The 25,990-nt window shown below is 35.8% G+C and overlaps 1 protein-coding gene across 1 annotated transcript; it reads left to right on the top strand.

Annotated features, from left to right (window-relative positions):
• Window positions 1–20,427: 20,427 nt before the first annotated feature.
• On the top strand, window positions 20,428–25,587 carry LOC134744708 (brain acid soluble protein 1 homolog). Its single transcript, XM_063678626.1, has 3 exons — window positions 20,428–20,580; window positions 22,168–22,367; window positions 24,255–25,587. Exons 1-3 carry the CDS (start codon window positions 20,555–20,557, stop codon window positions 24,383–24,385), a joined length of 357 nt encoding a protein of 118 aa, XP_063534696.1. The 5' UTR covers window positions 20,428–20,554; the 3' UTR covers window positions 24,386–25,587.
• Window positions 25,588–25,990: the final 403 nt, after the last annotated feature.

The following is a 25,990-nucleotide window of genomic DNA, read 5'->3' as shown; positions in this document are numbered from 1 at the left end:
CAAATCTTGTCAGTAGCAATGTAAAGCAAACTAAAGTAGGGCAACACTCAAAGAGCAGTATTCATGCAGTATTGCGCTAAGAAAAGCAGCAATGTACATCGAACCAAAAAAAGTTTTTTTCCCCGCTGAGCGCGCTCTTCGTACGTCAACTCAAATTGCCGATCGCGGTTTATACTTTATTGAAACATTTTAAAATGGTTATTATTATGGAGTAAAAACGATGATAATATTGTTAATCAATAGGTGATTAACAAGTTTGACAAGATCAAAAAATATTTAGAAACGCATTATGTTGGAAAAAAGAATGTGAAACAAATCATTGCTTCCGCAGGTACATATCCTACTGGATTTTAATATTTTAGCTTACTGGGCGGTTCCATCCCCTTAGATCATTTTGTAGAACTAATTTATAAAATAAAGAATTTTGTATTTGTATAAACCACTGAGCAGTCACTGGTAGGGTATCACTGTAACTATTCCTCTCACGATTACAGGACTTATTAAATATCAAATATATGGACTATTTACATTTTGATATGATTTTGTTTTAGAAAACATAGATAGGGAGCAAACAGAATATCAGCACTGCGATAGGGGGCTGTTTTGGACGCCAGTTCAGAAACTGACGGAGCTCGAAGATAATAAATATGCCACTTGTTAATGTAAATAATTGTACTACTTTTCCTGAAGAATGTCACATACCTGTGTACATTTTTTATATGGTTGTATATTATACATATTAAAAATAAAAACAAAAAATTGTTATTTTGGAGTTTATTTATTTTAAAGGTAAACAAGATATACCTAACTTTAGCTTACACTATAATTCAGGTCATTTATCGGAAGAATATTACCAATATTACAAGAATAATCTAATCCATTGTTAAATTTCAAATAATAAGTTTATTTTTCGCCTTGGTTGCGTTGTACACGTACATAAACCGCCGTAGGTAAGTTGTCTAAAGAGAAAACACTACGAACGCCTTATATTGGGCGAGTTTTAATCCTGCAACAAAATATGTAAGGATTAGATTGATGTTGCGAATGAACGGCGATATATTCAAGGTTCTTAATACTGCTTAAAAAGTTTACCTTTGTAAAAAGTCGATTCAGTCGCTGAAAATATTAGACATGGGCCTATGGACGGTTTTCAGAACTCCATTTGTGGTCTTACTGGATAGATTTAGGCATTCTTTTAATTTTATTTATGCCTTTTAACCCTAAAACAAAAAAAACAGCATATAATCTTAAAAGTTCAGTTCTTCCCAAGTTCTTCCAGGAATTATCATCTCAAATTTTAGAAATGTTTACCATCAATGAGCACGATTATACATTATAGGCACCTTAAGTTCATGCACATTTGCATAATCTTATTTAATATATTGGTATTTAATGGTGACAACAGAAATTCTCCTATAAAATAGAGACGATTCAGAATATAAACAAACAAGATGGCGATCCACATTCCACAGATAAGACACAGATGACACGCGATTTTGGAATTATTCGAACACAAACCCACGATTTTTCAAATTTGCCGCCTTTTTCTACTGACAAGATTTGCTTGACCCACTGAACCTAAATTTCTTTGTACAGTGCTTCAAATCTTGATTTGATGATATTGATACAACATGAGAAATTATATTCCTGTAACATCTGAAACGTTTTGAATTTTTTCTCTAATTTGTCGTAAAAACTACACTAAAAATTATTATAATGAACCTTTATTCACACATCTCCAAAGTAATACGTATATTATTCATTAATAAATTCTACCAACGGCAAATAATTATGTTTACTGGCAACACTAAAGCGATGTCAATGACGGCTAATAGATGGCAGCACTAACTTGTTGCGCAGTCATCGTGCGCTGTATGAGTTTCATGGCGTCTACCAAGACTGTGCTGCCGTTAGCTTAGCGGCCAATTATGTAACTAATCAAATTTAATCGATATTTTGTTTGTATTTTGCTATCGGCTTATCAGTTATCAGTCAAAGCTGTCATTAGTTTTGTAACTTTTGTACAATGAGTCAATGACCTGCTTTTTTAATTGTTTTAAGTAGGTAAGTGCTGCCTTTGCTGGTGCTGGTTGTTATACCCATTCCAATATCAATTTCCATAGGTATAGTAGGGTTATACGTAATAGATGGATACAGTCTAAGGAAAAAACGTGCCTCGAAAATCACGAAAATTTGATTCTCGATCAGATGGCGCCTCTAGCTTTGGTCTACTCTCGTATAGAGGGCGTTGACGGTTTCATTTGTTATTTATAATTTTAACGCATATCAGTTTAAGAACATGGGTCAAAATCATATAAAAATAATTAATGCAAATAAAAAAATCATTTATCCATATTTAAATACATTTTAATGTATTTTTATAAATCTTCATTTTCAGTTTTAAAGTATGTCGATAGATGGCAGTGAATTTACTGGTGGCAAAAAAATTACTATGACAGTACCGCTCTCTTATTATATCCTCTTTTTGGTTATACCAAAGATAGATATAACTCCGTAATTACCGTATCGTTTTTTGTTATTATTGTTATTCTAATGTTTAATGAAACCCAATTTTAATTGCACATATTTCTGACATATCTATTGTAAATAATAATATTAATAATGTAAATTACGCATCCATGACAATGTATGATTAATACTAATAAAAAATATGAATATGAATGAATGAATATAATAGATGGATACAGTCTAAGGAAAAAACGTGCCTCGAAAATCAAGAAAATTTGATTCTCATTCAGAGGGCGCTACTAGCTTTGGCCTACTGTCGTATAGATGGCGTTGACGGTTTCGTTTGTTATTTAACAATTTTAACGCATTTCAGTGAAAGAACATGGGTCAAAATCATAAAAATAATTAATGCAAATAAAAAAATTCATTTATCCATTTTTAAATACACTTTATCGTATTTTTATAAATCTTCAGTCGACAGATGGCAGTGAATTTACTGTGGTTACAAAATTTACTATGACCTTTGCTATGACAGTACCCCTCTAGTATAAGTTACTCTATGCTATGACAGTACCGCTCTCTTATTATATCCTCTTTTTGGTTATACCTAGGTAATTTTAAATCCATACACGTAGATACCTAACCTGAAAATATGCCCAGCTATTAATGAATTTGAAAGAAATTGATTGTGCTGAACTGAAACTGGTTTGTACTCGTAATTACTAACTAGGTAATACCTAGTTTTACTCAATATTTTACTTAGATAACGTTGGCTGAGGTATGTTACCTACCTGTTTGTGATTCGTATAAATCTGTAAGGCGCATAACTACCGCTACCCGCGGTTTTCATCGATTTGAGCTCTTTCATTTGATATTTGTAACACGATATAGTTTAAAAAACTTTATTTTTTAATTTTCTCATTTACTCCCCGAAAGTGACCCCCATGTTTAAAATTCATTTGTTTACGTTACATGTCCGTCTTTGGGTCACAAACTTACATGTGTGTACCATTTTTAAATTTTAAATGCACCCTCCTTTTTTATGAAGATGCAACTGGTGCAAGGCCTACGTAGGTATATAGTTGGTCAAACCAAATTGGCAGTAAATAAGAACAAAAAAACTATACTCATCCTTTTTTTTTGGGTGCTAGTACTAGTGTAAGACAAACATAGTATGATTCTCTCTGTCTATGTTTGAAATGAGACAGTCCTTTGACAAACTATACCTACCTTTGCCATTTCATCACTATCAACTATCACTATCACCACACTACATCACTACATAGTATAAAACAAAGTCGCTTTTCGCTGTCTGTCCGTCTGTCCCTATGTATGCTTCAATCTTCAAAACTACGCAGCGGATTTTGATACGGTTTTTTTTAATAGATAGGATGATTCAAGAGGAAGGTTAAATGTATAGTTGGTCAAACCAAATTATCAGTAAATAAGAATAAAGAAAACTATACTCATCCTTTTCTTTTGCGTGCTAGTACTAGTGTAAGACAAAGATAGTATGATTCTCTCTGTCTGTTTGTAATGAGACAGTCCTTTGACAAACTTTATAATTTGTAAAGGTTTTGTGTAAATTAGTTGAACTACCAGTGCGAAGCCGCGGCGGGTCGTTGATTATATTTCAACGTAAGCTGACGTAAGGTGACATAAGGTAAGGTATCTAGGAAAATTGTAGTTGTAGGACTTGTAAATACTAAAATACAATTTTTTCTGTGTACTTTATTTTTGGATATTTTAAATACCACCAAATACTATATTATTAAAAAATCTGGTAACCCTGTTTGTAAGTTAGTTAAGGTTGTTGACTAATGACTACACTTACTTTGGGCACGGCAGTGTTGAGCCAAGTTCGGGAAAAACATTTTGTCAACGTTTAATTTTAATAAAATTATTTGTACGAATTTATTGCAAGTACCTGGGTAGATAGGTACAAATCTAAGTGTTTACCTTACTGCTTGTACCTATGCATTATAATTAAAATTTAGCTTTAATGTACCTATTTATTCCGTCGTGGTCGTATATGTTGTGACAGTTTATTTGAATGTGGTCAATCTGCACATTCACAGCACAGGGGGAACATTGATTGTTATTGGATTATAATCGGCGGGGACTGTTCGTCGCCTTGCGGTCCCAGGCTTATTTATTTTATATAGTGCATACGCATAGGTAAGTACTTGAGTTGAGGTATAGAATTGTATGGGCAAAATTTTAATTTGCTCATTATCAGAAGCCGTTATTACTTTTGTTTTAACCGACTTCGAGAGAAAGGAACCGTATTAAGGACCTTCTCTTACCTTTATTTGAATCCGTACTGTATATGTTATAATACATGTTAGGTATTATAAGAATGTATTTTTATTTTAGTTCACGTTTGTCTATTAGCGCCACTTGCACCATCCCACTAACCCGGGGTTAACCGGTTAAACCGTTAACCCAGTTTCAAATTGTACTGGTAACTATGGTAACTCCTGATTTAACCGTTCAATCCCGGGTTAGTGGAATGGTGCAAGTGGGCTTTAGTCGTGGACACCACGACTAATACCCTATAAGAAACACCTTATGTCGTCAGCGTAGACAGAGTACCTAAGTATATAGAACTAAAAATGGGTATCTCCACATGATATTCCATAGCGTTTTTTTTCATTAACTGGCTAACTGAGCGCTATCTGTTTTTGACTGCTGGTGTTAAATAAGGTGAGTTCGGCAAAGTTTCGGACTCGGGTAAGATCGTATGATTCAAATTTCCGCCTATTGTGGGGTATTTTTTTAATGCTGGCAAGGTGATGCGATGCGCCATTTTGTTCCGCACCCCTCTTCAGTCCGCACTTGTTGCTCTGACAGACTAGACGCGTGTTTTGTGCCGTTAAGTAAAAAAGTTCGAAAAATGTGTTTTTATTTTCCATCCGGATATACCCTCCGCTAGTTTTTTTGGAATAACTGGTAAGTTTATACGTTATTTGTTTCTTTTACAGATTGCATGTTATTTTTATTAAATTTGTGACAAATCTGTATATTTGGAATTCTGATACGATGCCTGTAGGCCAAGATCCGGTCTTACCCGAAGTGGTAAAAGATCGGATGCCAATCATCCGATCTTAAATTCTCAGGAATGCTCAAACTTTATACGTGTCACCACGATCCTTGATTAAATTTCTCTAACAGACGTATATAGTGGTGTTTTTTTTTTACATAACCGCAAATTACAATGAGAAGTAGGTTTAATTGCTATGAAACGAATTTAAACATAATTAATTAATTATACAACTGCCTAAAATAGGAGTGTATTGATTTCAACGTTCAGGGCTGCATGTATGTATCAGAGTTTCTTTATTTTAAATATTTTAATTTTGTCTTCAGCGGCCTCCTAGCCTAGTCTGTAGTGAGTAGTGACCCTGCTCACGAAGCAGGAGGCCCCGGGTTAAAATCTTATTAAGGGTATTTGTTTGTGGCTTCATCACATAATTATATTTGTTCCTTAGCTATATTTTGTTTATATCTCTAGTTTGTCCATATCTATTATATATCTATAGTCTAGTACCCACAACACAAGCTTGTGTAAGCTTGTGTAGCAAGATTGTGTAAAGCCTGACCAATAATATATAGTGCCAAGAGGGCGCTGTTATTCTCATTGTATAGGGTGGCAGTTCAGTATAGTATGAAAAAATTAAAAATGAAATTTCGCGCCATAATCAAAAGGTAACTTATTGTCGGTAATTGCTACTAGCATATAGTTCAAAACATGCTCTTTTATATGCAAAAAGAATCAGAACTAAATTTCGTACTTATTTTTCTATGATTTTTTGAAAACTCATCATGTAAATGTACAGTTTTGAGATATTCGATGTTAAAGTTTGAAAGTTTAAAAGACCAAGTTTTAAAATGTTCCTTAATCATTATACTCCTCTAAAAATGACATTGAATCTTTAATATTATACATATAATATAAGGGGCATTTCACGTCAAGCGGGCAGCAAAAAAATTGTCAGGTTCTGGATTTTGTTCATAGTTGGATTAATTGGACCTATATGTGAAATAAAAAATTTGGCATCATTACTTTTTTAATATATTGCTTCGTTAAAAATTTATACGCATTTGAAAAAACTACAAAATTTGAGGAACGGATTTTTTAAAAATTATTATTGCAATTCTTTCAGTGGATTTAATTATAACTAAATAGTGATTATTTGAGAATATTAGTTGATTTCTTTGAAAATTTATGAAAAAAGTTTTTTTTATCTTTTTTTCATATAACAAACCGGAAGTTAGTATTAAATATCTTTTTTTTTCCAACTTCGCATTTTTTTATATTTTTTATTTTTACACAATAATGTAGCTTATGGTGTACTAATGTCCTATATTTTTTTTTATAATGGCATCTCGATTGGTTTTGAAGATTCATGAAGTAATTCGAAAGTACTGCGCGACGCTCCGTACTGAGAGGTAGTTCTATGTGGCAGTCTTTAATGGCCAATTACGGGTTTTTTTACTTTTGCGTAACGGAATTAAAGCAATAAACAATATTTCATCGGTTAAGATGTAGAAAAGCTAATAATGTATTATTCAATCGTGCCTTGTATCACTGATGGTTTAGGCGGGGTATGTCACATGCTTAAGAGGTTTCTTTCGAGTTAGGTCACGTTCTGAGGACGTCACTTTCTGTACGTCACATTCTGAGTTTGTCACATTCCGAGCTCGTCACATTCTGAGTACGTTACTTTCTGAGAACGGCACTTTCTGAGGACGTCACTTTCTGTGAACGCCACTTTCTGAAGCCCTCGCTTTCTGAGTACGTCACTTTTATAGCATAGTAAGATTAAAGCGTATACCTGCATGAACAATGGATACCAGCAATCATAGCAGCTGTACGGCATACGGCCGTTTTTATGCCGTACAGCTAATATGATTGCTGGTATCCATTGTTAATGCAGGTATACGCTTAAATATTACTTTGCTATAAAAGTGACGTACTCAGAAAGTGACGAACTCAGAAAGCGAGGGCCTCAGAAAGTGGTGTTCTCAGAAAGTGACGTACTCAGAATGTGACGAACTCAGAATGTGACGTACAGAAAGTGACGTCCTCAGAACGTGACCTAACTCGAAAGTGACCTCTTAAGCATGTGACATACCCCGCCTAAACCTAGCTATAGTTATTAAGTTACCTCTAGCGTTTTGTTAAAACATAAACGTTTTGTTTTCAGTTCCAAGATATGGTTGATCAGTGATAGCGCTACAAGGCACGATTGAATAATACATCATTAGCTTTTCTACATCTTAACCGATGAAATATTGTTTATTGCTTTAATTCCGTTACGCAAAAGTAAAAAAACCCGTAATTGGCCATTAAAGACTGCCACATAGAACTACCTCTCAGTACGGAGCGTCGCGCAGTACTTTCGAATTACTTCATGAATCTTCAAAACCAATCGAGATGCCATTATAAAAAAAAATATAGGACATTAGTACACCATAAGCTACATTATTGTGTAAAAATAAAAAATATAAAAAAATGCGAAGTTGGAAAAAAAAAGATATTTAATACTAACTTCCGGTTTGTTATATGAAAAAAAGATAAAAAAAACTTTTTTCATAAATTTTCAAAGAAATCAACTAATATTCTCAAATAATCACTATTTAGTTATAATTAAATCCACTGAAAGAATTGCAATAATAATTTTTAAAAAATCCGTTCCTCAAATTTTGTAGTTTCTTCAAATGCGTATAAATTTTTAACGAAGCAATATATTAAAAAAGTAATGATGCCAAATTTTTTAATTCACATATAGGTCCAATTAATCCAACTATGAACAAAATCCAGAACCTGACAATTTTTTTGCTGCCCGCTTGACGTGAAATGCCCCATAATTGAGATATTATAAAATAAAGCACGTAGGGTATCGGGACGTGAAATAAAAAATAAATATTTTTTATGGCTTGAAATGGACAAGTTCTCGGCTAACTTATAATTGACCTTGCACGCCTATAATGTAGGGATAATAATAAAAATCATAAAAACAGCTATAATGTGAAATATACTTTTTTTTTATAAAACAAAAACCAACATCATTCTTATAAATCTTACATAAAATCAACGTAATTGTATGTCAACAAGCATTGTACACGTTAGTTTATGCGTAAAATTAACCAAAAAGTGTAAAAACAATACAAAATAACGTATTTTTGTATTAAAAAAGTGGCTTCGAAGTTTAGTAATTTGAACATAATTTTTGTATAAAAAGTGATTAAGGGTCGGTATTCGTAACTTTTAAGAAATAACAATTCCACATCCATTTTTTTCATAAAATGAAAGCTGTAATTGCTTAATTTTGCTATAAATATTATAATGTACTTAACTAAAAAATTCAAATTGGATAGAAGAAACGATTCTCTTCGTCAGTTACTAACTAATAATTTTGGGTTAAAGTTTAACTGAATCTCAGGGTACCACATTGTCGGGTTATAAGGTTAAGGCATTACCTGTATTCTAATAAAATTAATTTAAAAATAAAACAAGACTTACGAATACCATGTTATTAACCAATTTAAAACTAGCCTACATGGCATCTAGGGGCACGATATTGCTGACGCCAAGACACATGAATATCGATGTATGCATTTTTTTAATATTATTATTGGTTGAGTTATGTATGTCTTCATTTTTTGTATTACTTTTTGATGTCTGTTCTTTTTCTGTGTATCGCTGGCGTACGCGTCGCCTACATCCATATCTTCAACAAAACTAACTCATTTTATACCTACTTACAAACTAATTAAAAGATCAACTAAATGTCAAAATGGCGGTAAATGAAAACATTTTCACGCACCGCACGTTACGCACCTGCTATGGATGGTATAGAAAGGATGCCAATCTCTTATAGCAGAATTGTTGCAAAAGTGACCGCTTTCAGCTTTAAATAATAGTTCCTAATCTCTCCGGTGGCGCTAGTTAGGCTCTGGGACATGAGTATAACATGAACCATATAAGGCAACAAATAACTCGACCAAATTACGTAGGTTGTTTTTGGTAGTATTTCGGTATATGGTGGCGCCGCCTAATTACTGTTTTTTGATGGAAACTTTTCGTACATAGAGATTTGGCTCCTTTATATAGTCTCCATGGCACCTGCAGTTAGATTTGTCAAAATTGTTTGCAACTGACACTTCATTTCGAATAAAACGTCATTTCGACTGATATTAGAATAGAGGTGATATCAAATTTCTTTGTTTCTCAGATGTTCTAAATTTGAATGTAATTGCAGTATCGGTTATCGATCCCGTAGAGTAAAATATACGATGCAACCACATATCCAGGTTTATTAATAGGTAGGCCTCTTAACCTCTTAATAAACCTGGATATGTGGTTGCATCGTATATTTTACTATAGGTATAGGTATATCCTATAGACCATTACCTTATCGTTTCTGAATGTATTGGAGGGAAGTTATGATATGAATGCATATAAGAATATTTTAGCCACTAGGTTAGATGAGTTGTTCTTGATTTTTAGTTAATACATTTTAATAACGGAACATGCGTAGGTAATCGAATCACATTGCAGCGTGAAATTACTGCAAGAAACGTCAAATTTAATATGAATTTCGCGATAAAAAAAATTTTTTTTGCATTTGCTGCAGTAATGCAGTCTACTGCAGCGCTACATTACTGCCGATTGCATAACTGCCGTAATTTTCAAGATTGATGTTTCTAACTGACGAATCGAGTGTTTGACATTTGCGACAGCAATGCAGTTAGCAGTAATGTCACGCTGCAAAACTGCGGCAGTAATGCTCGTGCAGTCTAAATCTGAACGTCACATTTATTTATATCGTGTCTAAAGAAATAGTTTAACGACAAGGGTACTTGATTGTCGATCGTAAGGACGACCGACAATGAGGTGCCCTAGTCATTAAACTTTAAGCGTGTTTTTTTCCAAGATACCGATTGAATTTGCAACTTTTGTACAATACACATGATTATTTTCTATAACCTTTTATTCTGAACAAAACAAAATTTCGACCATTTCGACTTGATTTACAAAATCATTGATATCTCGGAATCCATAAGCGACAATGTAGTACCTTTTGATTGAGAATGACACAGGTTAACTGGAAGAGATCCCTGAAAGGGATAAGTTCGCCTTTGTACAAATGATGTGTGTTTTTCCTGCTTAATGTTTCTTTTTGTACAATAAAGAGTACTACTACACATATATTCCTGGCCAGGCTTTAAATTTGATGGGTTTATATTTTATATTTTCATTCTTAATTCTATTAAATGCATATACCTACACAAGAAACATTATGATCACATATATTATACTTTTTACAGATTAGCCTTCTTCATCATGCCAACGACATACGTGCCAGCTTCATACTCTCAACAAGACTTAAATAACGCTATCGAAAAAGTTAGACGAAAAGAGCTAACTAACGGTGAAGCATCACGAATATATGGTATCCCAACTTCTACACTCAATGACAGGGTGAGACAAAAAACAGGTCACTTGAGTACTAGCCTTGGTAGGCCAACAATCATTCCAGCCGAAAAGGAAAAGTCATTAGCGGACTGTCTTCGCACTATTGAAAAGTGGGGCTGGGGGCTCTCGCGAAAGGAAATTTTAGATCTGGTCCAGCAATTCATACAAAGGAATAGGTTATCGACTCCATTTCGCAATGGCAGACCCGGTAAGGATTGGTTTATTGGGTTTCGAAAACGGCATCACTTATCCATCAAAAAACCACAATCGGTGGAATATCTACGCAAACAATGTACAGACCCTTTTGTAACAAGCGAGTATTTTTCACTATTGGGAGACACTTTAACAAAGTTGAAACTTGATGACCCTCACAGGATTTGGAATCTAGACGAAACATCTGTCTGTTTAGATCCGACTAAAACCAAAATAGTTGGTGCAGTTGGTGCGCCTTGCGTAAGAACAACGACTGGCAATGGCAGAGAGAATATTACCGTTTTGGCAGCCGTAAATGCAGCTGGTAAAAAAATAAATCCGCTGTTAATATATAAAGGCAAGAATATGTATGAGCAGTGGATAGCAAAACCTAAACCGGAGCATGATTTCGAAGTTGCCTATGCTGCAACTAAACGTGGGTGGATTGACACAGAAACATTTTAGAATTATATGTCAAAAATAATGATTCCAAGTTTGGGTCATGAAAGACCTGTACTAATTATTTATGATGGTCATACAACTCACCTCGATGAAAGGGTAATAAAATTAGCCGTTGAGAATGATATAACTATTTTGAAATTGCCTGCACACACATCCCACTTATTGCAGCCGCTGGACCTGGCAGTTTTTAAATCGTTTAAAAACGCGTGGGACATGAAGCTTGTTGACTGGCAACGACAAAATGTAGGCAAGAAAATTCAAAAACAACAATTTGCCGATTTGTTTGCAGATGCTTGGCACCAAATGACACCAAAGGTTACAAAGTGGATTTAAAAAAGGAGGTATCTACCCTTTTAACCCAACAGTTATCCCAAAGGAAACATATGACCCAAATTCTTACAAAAGATGGACAGAACAAGTATCTAAACAAAGTGTGATACCTCTTACCAAGCTATGCCTAGGTGTTATAAATAAATATATGACTGAGACTGATTCACCCACCGTTTCATTTGAGCAACTGTTACTTGAAAAAGTCACACAGCAACCTCGAACACAGTCCAATAAAACCATGCACAAATTGAAACGCGTTGCTACAGGCGCTGAAGTTATAACACATACCTTGATAGAACAACAAAAAACAAGAGAAATAGGTGAGGACAAACAAATACACAAATCAAAAAAGACAAACAAACCTGATTTAGACAAAAAAAGGAAAATAGCCAGAAAAGCCCAACCAACGCCTAATGCACATAGTAAAAAACATGATTCTAACACTTCCGACACTGAAATAGCAGGGCCCTCTGGATTACAAGTGCAAAATAAAATCAAGGAAAAAAAGAAGAATTTTCGAAAAACAAAAAATACGACTGAGACATCTATAATTTTGACCGAACATAACGAAAGAGATACAGGCTATCGAACAAAAAAAGGAAAAGGTAAAGGTAAAAAATCACAACCTGGAAAAGAAAATGATCCTTCCAATGAAGACCAGCAAAAATCTAAGAGTGCAGATTCCTTACCTGACGTGTTTTTGAACGATAATTATAACACTGATATGTTTGAACATTTGACAAAAGAGCAGGAGATAGACAAAAATTATGAACAAGTGAAAAATAGCAAGGAAAAAAAGAAGAATCTTCGAAAAACAAAAATTACGACGGAGACATCTATGATTTTGACCGAACATAACAATAGTGATACAGGATATCCAACAAAAAAAGGAAAAGGAAAAGGTAAAAAATCACAACCTGGAAAAGAAAATGATCCTTCCAATGAAGACCAGAAAAAATCTAAGAGTGCACTAAAGCCAACGAAAAAAAGTAAAGTATCTTCTAGTATCGACACAACGCCAGAAAGTACAGTAATGAGCTTACGCAGTGAGTCAGACTTAGAATCCTTACCTGACGTGTTTTGGAATAATTATAACATTGATATGTTTGAACAGTTGACAAGAGAGCAGGAGATAGAAAAAATAGTGGAAGAAATATATGAAGCAGAAAACAAAATAGAAACAGGTAACCAACAAATAGAGAAGATAGACAGCAGTGCCCTTAAATCGTCTGAGAAAATCGGTAAATCTTGCCAAAAACTAAGCTGCCCTTCTGTAGGAAACGAAAAAGTCACAATTTTGTCGTCTATTAGGTTTAAACCAGAAAATCAGGCGTTCTATATCCCTACAGGCCCTAAAGCTACTACGTCACATTCGCACGTTACATTAAACCGGATTGACAAGTGTTTTGATATCTTTGCCAGTCATACAAAACGCAAAAATGCATTAGAGGCTAGTTCAGACAATGTACCTAAAAAACGGAAATTACAAAATACACATAATAGTGACGAATTAGACGAGCGTGATGACGAAAACATGTTTACAACGTTTAAAGTTGGAGACGTTGTTTTATGCCGCTACCATTTAAAAGGATGGAAGTATTATGTCGGAGTGATAGAAAGTATCAATCAAAATACCCAAAAATACGCCATTTGGTTTTATAAGAGTATAATAAAAAATGATTTTATAAAGTTCGTGATTCCGAAACGCAAAGACCAAGATTTTGTTCCAGTATCTAATGTGGTCAAAACTATTGAATTACTCCAATTTAATGAAAACCCCGAGGAATATACCTTGATGAATGATGAGGACTCCAGTTATTTTTAAAAATCAATCTCTTTTGAATCAATCAAGCACTAACCGAACCAATAAAACTTATTCATGTATCTCAAGTATCTTAACGTGATGATTAATATGTTATTAATCTATAGTCAATTCAAGTAATTAAGTACACGGTTGTATTTTTTTATCTTTAGAGTAAGTACTCATAGCTAAATAAGAAAAACCTGTTCATTACAGTTTACCAAGAGGGCTACAAATCAGTATTATGCTAGGCTAGGAATCAGACCCCACTGATAACATAATAATTATATATTATTTGTTGATTACAGTTTACCAAGAGGGCTACAAATCAGTATTATGCTAGGCTAGGAATCAGACCCCACTGATAACATAATAATTATATATTATTTGTTGATTACAGTTTACCAAGAGGGCTACAAATCAGTATTATGCTAGGCTAGGAATCAGACTCCACTGATAACATAATAATTATATATTATTTGTTGATTATTGTTTAATTATCTTAAGTAGGTACTTACCGAATGTTGAAGTCAGATTGTTGTTTTTTTAAAGGCTGATTTATACCTGATAAACAATAACTTACAAAGTCTGTTTGTAAAACTTAGGGACGTACTCTCACACGAAAGCAGGTTGATATTTGCTTAAATACAAGTACAAACCTTTATCTATGTGAAACGTCGAATGCCAGCGTTCTTACGCATATAATTATTCCAGAAAATGTGTATTTACTGTGAAGTCTTATAAAGTATCAATACCAAAGAACTAAAGTACTACTACTATAAACTACTATATTTAAAGACAATGACTGTTAACTGTAGTATTTAATCGAGTAATAATTACCAAAGGCGTAGGTACAATTTAGTTGAAAACCTGGACAAATATCACATCTTCGTTATCTCCTAAATCCATAGCCTATCCCAGCATTCAACCAAGCTGTAATAAGTAATACTATTATTTGTTATAACTATTTTTTATTATTAATGTTTATTACTATACCTATAAGCGTCTAATATTGCACACTTAAGTAGGTAACTGATCTCTTTATGAATAAATAATTATAAATATTTTTATTTACCTATCTGCTGTAATTATGAAGAGGTAGGTTTATTTGTTTGTTGATTATTATTATTTTAATAATGTTAAAGAAATATAATGGTTTCTGGAAATATTATTGTTGTGTTGATTAATCAATTCTTGCTTGGTTTAAAATGTGTGCTTATCAAAGCGAATTCGCCTGTTTGTAAGATCGAGAGATGTTTTCTCACACGAAATCATACTCGTAGTTATGTGAGATGGCGTTGGAAAGTTTATTAAGTACCTATCATCATCATCATCATCATCATCATGTCAGCCGATAGACGTCCACTGCTGGACATAGGCCTCCCCCAAGGCTCGCCACTCCGACCGATCCTGTGCCGCTCGCATCCACCGAATTCCCGCGACCTTCACCAGGTCGTCGCTCCACCTCGTTGGAGGCCTACCGGCAGTTCGTCGTCCGGTACGCGGACGCCACTCCAGAACCTTCCGGCCCCACCGGCCATCAGTTCTGCGAGCAATGTGCCCCGCCCACTGCCACTTAAGGTTTGCAATTCAGCGAGATATGTCGGTGACCTTAGTTCTACTGCGGATATCATCATTTCTGATTCTATCACGCAGAGAAACCCCGAGCATAGCTCTCTCCATTGCCCTTTGCGTGACCTTGAGCCTTCTTATGAGGCCCATCGTTAGCGCCCACGTCTCAGATCCGTATGTCATCACTGGCAACACACACTGGCCAAAGTACCTATAGACTGATATTACTGCAATTGATTAAGTTTTGGTCGTATTAATTCCTCCACTTTCATATTATTTTATCCTTATGTCCTATTTTATCACCCTCTTTCAACCTACTGCGCTTAAGGTGTCAATGAACCTACGTAGTTCATTGACCCACATGGGTTCATTGACCCCACACCTAAAAGTTTGACAACCATAAGTTCTTGAAAATTGAGCGCATGGTGTAAGATCGGACGGAAAAAATGCAAAAAAAAAAAAATGGGTCGGATATGATAGCCCGAATTACTGCTAGGCCAATTCTTCTATATATGAATCTGTGAGTAAAACCGGTTATTTTGCAATGGTAAACTTTATGGTACCGGCAATAGGGCCGAACTTATAGGCCCGTCCGTTCTTACACCACCAGGTAAAAAAAGAATGCTGTCAATTTATTTTGTTTCCTATATTTAAACACTCATTACACGCTCACTATGACGTTTAGAAAGATAATAAAATTCAATTATATAGAGCATTTCATAATTATCAATTCTGTACTTAAATCATGTCCGTACCCTATCCAAAAGCTGAGAAAAAAAAAAAAAAAACAACATCATCTCAACCCACCTAAAATCGTCCGAAACTTAGCCGAACTCACCTTATGCTCCCTGCTTTACCGATCGAGTCAGGAAGTGCATACTCTTGTTAGAATAGCCGCAAATGCTGCACGGATTTATCCCGCTGACGGATTTGGCCACATTTTTATCTTTCTAACCGCTCTAGATTCGCTTATCGGTTGATAGATCGCAATATTACTAAATGGGTAGTAGTAAATAGGTAAATAGGTGTTAGGTACGCTTTTAAATCCGGTTTTCACTTTGAAGGGTTTTCATGTCTATTCAGATTTAATACTAATACAATTAGGTACTTGCTACCTACTCAGTTACTAACAAAAATGTATTTGGTATTTAAATAATACATATTAAGTCGAGGCTTTAATAATAATAACAACCAAGCAACAATAAAAGTAAATACTCGCATTAAAATTAGTCAGAGCCAGAGGGTTAATAGGTATCCGAAATGAACCCAGTTACTTGGCATTAAAGTCTTAATTCTATTAATATTTTACTTCTAAGTTCAGTCACCAACTCACCACACAAGCACGAGAACTACGATACGAACTACGTAGAATAACCTCGCCGCCTTTGGAATGGCATAGCAACAGTGTGGTATAACACATTTGCACGAAACTAATACGCCGAACGAATTCAAGTCTTATAACGAATACTACAGAGTATTAATCACAATAACGCTTTTAAATTACGTTAACGGCTGAGCCCCGATTAAACTATTCTCTAGTCTATTGTATGGTAACGAGTATAAAGTTCTTTTTTGCGTCTATGTTTTTATTCCCGCGCTGTTGGTTGTAGATGATCTTTTATGCTTCTTTAGTTCCGATTAAAACGGCTTTTCCAGTGGCGCTAGTGAGCTTTAAGCTTCTGAAAAATTGCGTATGGCATGTTATACCCCGGCCACATACTCAACTAGTGGTATGGGAAGTAGTGAGGGAAATATGCAGGACAGTACAGTATGTCGGCCGATGACCAGTAGCGCGGCCACACTACGTCTCAGCTGCCTACTTCCCTCGCTACTTCCCATGCAACTCGTCGAGTATGTGGCCGAGGTAGCTTGCCCTCGATTTCCAGCTCAAATGAGATCATCCCTTTGTAAGTCATTGTAGGTACTAGGGTCTTTTGATTGCTGACAATGTGACAATACTGACAGATGTTTCTTCTTTGATGAATTCGGTTACATACTATAACTTCAATAAGTAGATTTATATTGTGTGGCAGCCGACGTTTGTTAGCGTGGGTAATTGTTTTTGTGCTTGTGATTTTAATTAAGAACCTTGAGCTTGGCGAGGGACCTGGCAGAGGGACTTAAAGTACAGTCAGGTTCGAAATTGCATGGAGAAATTATGAATGGAATAATATAATCAAAAAGATAGATAAAACTCCGTAATAGATGGATACAGTCTAAGGAATAAACGTGCCTCGAAAATCAAGAAAGTTTGATTCTCGTTCAGAGGGCGCTACTAGCTTTGGCCTACTGTCGTATAGATGGTGTTGACGGTTTCGTTTGTCATTTAACAATTTTAACGCATTTAAGTGAAAGAACATGGGTCAAAATCATAAAAATAATTAATGCAAATAAAAAAAATCATTTATCCATATTTAAATACATTTTATCGTATTTTTATAAATATTTATTTTTAGTTTTAAAGTGTGTCGACAGATGGCAAAGAATTTACTGGAGTTACAAAATTTACTATGACCGCTCTAGTATAAGTTACTCTATGCTATAACTGATAACTGATTTCAAGTGACGCACATCTATAACTATTTTTTTCATCTTAACAATGAAAATATGCTTGGTATAAACATAAATATAGTATGATGCTATTACTGGTAACGCACAAAAACAACAAAATAAAATTAATAATCTATTCAGTTTTTTTTGATGATTTAATCAACCATTTAAACTTTTTGGTGGTTCTAATACACTCGATACTTACACAGTATATTCAAAAGCAATTGTTTGAAGTTCACTATATGTCCAGCATAGACATTGTTCAATTGTGCAGTTCGACAGTGACACTAGCACAGTAATTCTCTTCAGTTCTTAATATAGTAGTATAGTACAGTACCTACATAGTAGACAAGTATGATGAGTAAGCAGATTCATTCAGTCCCGACGAATGAGGTTAGGCAGCAGGTACCTACAGTACACCTTCCAAATGTTCTGGTTGACGAATTCCCTCTGACGAAATCACCAACTTGTGCCAAGATTTCTTTCAAGAGCCAACGACCTGGCAATAACCACGATTTATATGCGTACAAGCGCGTAATTAAATATCTTATGTTGTCGGAATAAAGATCAAAATCAAATAACTGGTTGAGTTCAACTGCAAGATAGAATGCTACGATGATTCCACTCGGCTCGACGGTTTTGTGGCGTCAAGTCGTCAACCGCAGCAGAACATGATAGAACATCGAACTCATTTTTGGGGAAAAAATGAACATGCGTAAGTATGTATTTTAAACATTTACGTGATCATTTACAGCCCTAAAGGTCGAATGGAATATACATATATACAAAAAGCTTTTATCTTTAGACAAAAAACAAACATTATTGGTAGGTACCTAACAAAAGTTTTCGTAGTTAAATCTTTCGCGAAAAAATACTTGTCATCTTAACTACTTTTTCTTTCATATGGAGACTAAAAATTTAATTGTGATGTATGTAACACTTAACATGAAACAAACTTGGGTGACTAGGTCGAAAATGTATAAATTCAAGGTAAAGTAGTCAGGTCGTTGATCTCGCCAAAACGCCAAATAAGTTTGATAGTTGTAGGCATTAATTAGAATTAATTTAAAATGTTAAGTCAGTCTGCACTGCAGAAATAATGAATGCAACAAAAGCATACAATCCAAACCTATCACGGGCCAGTTGGAAAGTGTAAGCTATTAAACCAAATAAGTATAATTACAATACCTACTTACTAAAGCAAATATTTTCATTTATGACTATATAAAATATGACTATTATTAATTATCTATCTAATTCAAATTCCAAATAATTTCATTTCATTAGTTTCAAATATCTCAACGCTATTTAAAATCCCTACCTGACGTTATATATTTCACAATATGAGTAATTATTACGAAAGTGGGCATGATATGACATGAGAATATAGTTAGTCAAACCAAATTGTTTTTTATTTTATTTAATGTAATTGCCAGTAAATTAAACAAAAAAACTATACCTACTCATCCTTTTCTTTCGGGTGCTAGTAGTAGTGTAAGACAAAGATAGTATGATTCTCTCTGTTTAAGTTTGAGAGACAGACCTTTGACAAACTATAATTAAGTAGCAAGTACTGCAAGTACTTAGGTAGATAAATACTTTAAAATTTAAATAATAAGTATATTTAAAGTAGGTAACTAACCTACTGCGGACCCCTGATAAACATGCCACGAACCCCCCTAAGGGGTCCGTGCGTGGACCCCACTTTAAGAAAAATTAAACCGTCCCATCTCATGAATGTTTCCTCAAACCCAAATCCAGTTCCAGTATTGAATTGCAGCATATACAATTTTATAGTTTATATCTTTTAAATATTTTAAAATAAACATTTTATAAAAAAATACCTTTATAAAAATTTAACACCTAATTATTCAACAATACACAAATATAATATGGAATACGATCCCATAAAAGGTTTTAAAAAAACCAGTGACAATAACAATTTTTACCGGCCGGCTGCCGGTAACCGGTAACGGCGGTAACCTCATATCGTCGACGACTCAAAATATCGAAATCGACTCGACTTGGGCACTACCGTGCCTCCACGTGGGTACCAAAAAAAATAATACATTATTTTACAAATTAAATTGATGATAAAAGATAAAAATGTAGGTATTTATGCTTAGGACAAGTTCGTGGAATTTCCATTTATATCAAGTTTAACACCGGGACCGGATGCCCTGGATGACCTTTGCTTACTTTGAAAAGGGGCTTGGCTAGGTTTTCTCACAACGCTCCACAAATTTAACTTGTGTAGGTATCTACTCTGGTTATAATAAAAAGAGCGAGGGCCTTTTGATTTTGTGAAGATTTTTGTTGTTATTACCTGTTTATAAAATACGGCGTTATTTAATTTATTTTAAAAACAGAGCAAGGTAAAGGTATAAAATTATTGCTTGTTCGTTTTTGCCTCATTTTAAACCCAAATTCAAGGTTGCCTGAGTCAGATGTGAGAAAAATAGTCATCTTTTTCTAACTTGTTGAAAATTTGTATGATGCTATTTCATTGCTACGATGTAAGCGCGTTTACTTCACTACAAACCGCGGCCCCGCGAAGCGACGCGCATGATATTTTCTAAGTCCTCCTCCCCTCCTTCATTTGGACGTCGGTGTTTGTGCAGTGAACAGTGCGCTACAGTGCGTGACACGTGCTTGTTTCAATTAAATAAAAAGATCAAATTTTCTAAATAACAATGGCAGACGCAGCAATTGAAAAGAAGTAAGTGAATTTGTGCTTATTACTTCTGTTAAATTAAGTTTTGTTGTTTTTTAGTTTTGGCGGCTTTGGAAAACGTGATCAAAATGGCTTCCTATTAAGTGTGAAATTAGTATTTTAACTACAAATACTAAATTTTCCATGCACTTTTTGGGTTCCTAGCGTTCAGTTAAGTAATTAGTAGTGTTTATTGGTTTTGTTATGATGCATATCGATAGTTTTGTTATACTTATCCAGCGGACGCCGTCGGTTAGTACACGCGGGAAAATGTTCGGATGTCAATTCAATTGATGTTTCGTGTTGTAGTGATCAAGTTTAGCTCAATACGAGTTACTTTAGTAAGGAACCGGTTTATCAATTTTTATTTAATGAATGTCACAATATTGCCAGTTGTGTCGTTTCATTAATATCTTGAAGTAAAAGCATGCCGGGCGGCGGGCGCGGGCCGCGCTTGGATTCAAGATGGCGCTGGGTGCGCAGCGTGCCGGCGCGCCGCCACTCCGCGTCCTCCGTCGCCGCGCTCTTTTTAAAATATTATTTTGAATTGGCACACGCGGACTTTTCGAGAATGCGCAGTCTTGACCGGTCAATGGCTCCTTTTTATTACTAATATTACTATAAACTTTCAAGTAACTACGTGTTTAGCTCCATTACTCATTTATTATTGTAATGATACGTCATAAAACTATTTTTAAGTAGGTATGTGCACTTTTGACAGTTGTAGTAAACGTGAATGAATGTCATTCCGACTAGTTTGAACTAGCGCGGTAAAGCTTTAGCTAACTAGGTTACGCTGTCAGACGGTGAATAGGTACGAGTATACTCGTATTGGCAGGTGTTGTCAGCGATCGGCGACGGCTTTTGCAACACGTCGGTTACGTTATCGCAAGCACCGGTACGGCACGTATGTTGTCATTAGTTATTTTTAACGCTTCCAAGCGGCGTCTCTACTGGAGCGAGTAACTTATTCAGCGAATCGTGTTTACGTTCGGTTTCCGCTTTTGCAACTTTCCCACATGCAGCCTTGCGAAACAACGGCCCTTGTTTTTGTTCCGACATACTTTTCCTTTTATATCCCTACCATACTCCGATCCGTCGAGCATGTGCACTGTGCACCGTAAAGTTGCTTTACGTTTGTCTGAGTTTCCTTATTATCCAATAGGCTCACGTAAGTATGTATGCGGTGCGATGTTCGTGTTAACGTAAACTAGGTATCGCATTAAAGCGCGTTATAGACTAAGCGATAATATATCGGCAGATATCGTAAGATTCTTACGATATTTTTTACGTACTTACTATTTGACAGAGTACACACACGAAGCTGTAATACATATTTTGGTATCTTACGATATCTTATCGCAAGGCAACTCTTTTAAGATACCTTAAGATAGCTCGGTATTTTACGATATATTTTGGTGTATTTTGTCTTTCACAATGTAGGTGCTAGACAGAGAGCGATATATTTTGGTATCGTTTGCGTGTGTGGTGCTTAGCAATACTCGTAAGATCTGTCGGTATCTTTATCTTAGTCTGTGACGGGCTAAATCCACGCTTGTCGCTTTGACTCACTTTGTCGCTCGAATTTTCCAGTGACGCCGCCCCCGAGGAGGTCACCTCTACCGAGGCGGCAAAGGAGTCTCCAGTCAAGAAGTCTCCCGCCAAGAAGGTCGCGGAGGTGCCCGAAAGCAACGGCAAGGAAGAAAATGGCAGCGGAGACGCGCCAGAAGAGACCCCTGCCGAGAACGGTGACGCCGAAGAGAGCAATGACGCCACCGAAAATGGAAACTCAGGTTTGTGAAGTTTTTGTCATTATTAACTCATGACTAAGAATTCTGTGTACATACTTGACCTTGTATACTCATATCTCAGGGTCACACACAGTGACAAACTTACTTAAGTCATTTAGTACCCATAATTCAGAAAACAACTACAACTTGCTGTTTAAAGTTCCTCACTTGCTATATTTGGATTTGGTCTCAAGTGCCCAAACATACCATATAAGTAAAGATTTATTTCTTACTACTTCATCTCAAGTGGAGGTACAATTTTTTTGTACAGATATGTTGGTTGGGCTAAAGGTTTTTATTGTTAGAAGGGCTTCTCGCACTCGCACTTAGCCGGTTTTTATTTAATGAGCACCATTGGCTGTTATAACAGCCAATGTGGGAGCACTAATTTACAGTTCTTATAGTAATATGTGGTATTTTCTATAAAAAGGGACCTTATTGTCGATGGCGCTTACGCTATTATAAACGATGCTCTGATATAAATACAATGCCGCGCGACGCTGTGCTGCGTAAAGGCTTCGTCACACAGGCGCGTTTTGCGGGCGGCGCGTGAGCGGGGCGCGATGAGAGCGGCGCGCGTCGCGCCGGCGTCACGCTCGCGGCCCGCCAGCGCAACGCTCACAATCCGCGCGCGCCGTTCTCTCTCGGAAAGCAATTATTACATTAAATAGTTTTTAAAACTAACAGCTTTCTTAGAAACCTTTTAGTAATTTATAAAGTCCTATCGAATGCTCAGTTAAGTAGCATTTTTAGAGTTCCGTAGTCAACTAGAATTTTACTTACCTCCTCGCGCTCTGTCTCGGCCCTCAGCAGAAATAGTTTTTGGTCATTCATGCCTTTTAAAGTTTTCCCTACGTTTCGACAAAATAAGATAATTGCAGCAAATTAAATCGATTGGATTATCTTATATAGAATATGAACGTAACATTCGAAATGTCTAACAAATATGAACGAGACAAATGCCCATTCGAACAGTCTACTACTACATCCAAGAGGAGCCCTTAGGTTAGTTTTTGGACATTTTAAGTTATGTTTAGGTATGCGAATGATTAGGGTGAGGATATGGCATAATGAAATTTAATTATTATTATAATGAGTAGACTTATGACTTATTTGTTTATCAATTTAGTACCTACTGGTTGGGGGACTACAACAATTTCTTTCACATTGACGTGCATATCGTCAGGTGACAACCAAAACTCAATAATTGTGTCGTTTTCAACAAAAGGTACCACAAGGACGCTCTGGCAGGTTTTTCATATAAAGATACGTGCAATTTTCGTCCTGGTTCCTTTCCTGGTCCTGGTTGGTCGTGGTTCCTTTTGGTTGAAAACGTCACAATTATTAAAAAAGTATTAAACAAAAATCAACCTTATATAGGTATTAATATGGTTCACCACAGCTTTTAACTTGTGGTAGTAATTAGTGAGTTTTGGTTGTCACCTGACGATATTATCTTTGTGAAAAAAAAATAAAATAAACAGTATGCACCATCCGAATATAATTGTTTACGTATGTTCTCCCACACCCGTTTTTTGAAAACCACATTTTTGTAGTCTTTATTCGTCAAATCATATAAAACGGAATTTTCTTTAACTAAATTAATCAATTTTTCAACGTCCATATTTCCGAAGTCCAAGCACGTTCCGCAAACCAAACCGCTCGCAACGCGCGCTGTGTTGTGTGTGACTGCGCGTGCGCGGGCGCGATCAAAGCGGGTGGAAGCGCGCGGCGCGGCGGGGCGCTGCACCACGCGCGGATCGCGCCCGCGATGCGCTCGCGTCGCGCCCCGCACACGCCCCGTCCCTTTTCATAGAAAATGCCCGATATAGTTAATGACACCTTGTATTCAAGTTCATAAAATATTCAATGTCAAATTTCTTTTTACAGAAAAGAAGGAAGCTGCCGTGAAGAGGAAATCCATCGCCGATAATGGTGATGCTGAAAAGACCACCCCCGAGAAGAAGGCGAAAGTGGTAGAAGAGGCCCCTGTTCCAGAGGCCGAGGAAGCCGCAGCCTAAACCTCACTCCGCACACCGCTCGGTTTACTGCAATGCATCCACGTTCAATAGGGCTCAACTCTCTTCAAACAGACTGAATTATACTACATATCCTTTACGTAAACTTTGCCCCACAACAAACCCAAGCAATAGATTTTATACATTATATTATATGTATAACTATACCAATGTAATAGAGTTGAGCCCTTTTGTGACAACACTAAGTTTAGGTTTATGATACATTGTGTATTAAACTTACCTGTGAAGTACCTGTAAAGTGTAAATTAATGTTAAAACAGTTGGTCATGCACTGTGACAAGTGCATCGCAGTGAACTGATCACCTGAAGTTGGTTGGGTGTTGTATGCTGTTTTGCGTATTGGTGTCTATTTCAACAGACTTAGAAATGGGTTATTGAATTGATAACTATTAACTTGCATTGGTTTGGTAATTTGAGTAATGTTTTTGCCAGTAAAATACTGCCAAAGTAATTCACCGTGTGTGAAATCAATTCACGATCCGTTCTGTGAACGACGCGCTTATACAGCCTCCGAGAAACAAGGATTCTAGATTAATTAAGATTTTAATGTTTAGATAATTCAGTTGTAAATTTAAGTTAGCAGTTACGTCGCACATTATTTTTCATAGGCATTATTACTTAACCATTTAAACATTCCTTTGACATTTTGGTCATTTTGCACTGTGGGAGTCAATCCGGCCGGGCCAGTGGCTCTGAAGGCAGTCAATGGAATATACACACCACAGTGCTACAAGTAATTTTAAGGTACGAAAATTAATTCAAGTTCAAAGTTGACATATAAGGTGATACAATATTGACATGCTTACTTTTTGTGCTATTTTTGTGATTCTATGGACGCATCTTTATTTTTCTTATATCCTGTTTTTCTAATTTATTTTCTTCCCCATTGATATGTGATAGAAGATTACAAACCTCGAATGTAAGATAAATATAACCCTTGGAAATGAATCTTCATTTTGATTGCCAAACAAAATATATTGAAACACATTGTGTTCTGTGTTAGAGATATAAAACTAAGATTATCGACTAACTTTTTAACTACATACTTAAACTTCATGTTTAAATTTTGATTCAAGAGTACATTTAGATTATTAGAATATAGTAGAGTGTACAGTTTTAACACTTCTCGTACCAGTGGAGTTAGTGTTTGTAAAACATTTCTGGCAATAAAATAGTCCAATCAATTTGTTGTTTATACTTTTCAAACCACCCAACCCCTCGTATGCTTACGGATCCGTGCGTGTGAATTTAAATAGGTAACTTTTTCAATGATCAAATTTGACAGGCCGCATACGAGGGGTTAAACATTAATGTAAGTAATCGATTATGTATTTATGCTACTAGATACAATGTACATGTAGATACATTGACTGGTCATTACTATTAGTTGCGACATCTAAATACAAACAGTGATGACACAGACCTCATCAATAATGAGGTCTGACCAAGGGCAGGCATCGCCGTGGTTACTGACCGTACAACAAATCTACACGTGTGATGCGACGTGGACGAGACCCAGTAGGCCGCGAGGGGACCAGCAGGCGGGCGGGCTCGGACTGAAGATCGGCATGTTCAAAATAAAACGAC

Source organism: Cydia strobilella, chromosome 10 (assembly GCF_947568885.1).
Source record: "Cydia strobilella chromosome 10, ilCydStro3.1, whole genome shotgun sequence".
NCBI lineage: Eukaryota > Metazoa > Arthropoda > Insecta > Lepidoptera > Tortricidae > Cydia > Cydia strobilella.
This window is presented reverse-complemented; position numbering and strand designations above follow the sequence as displayed.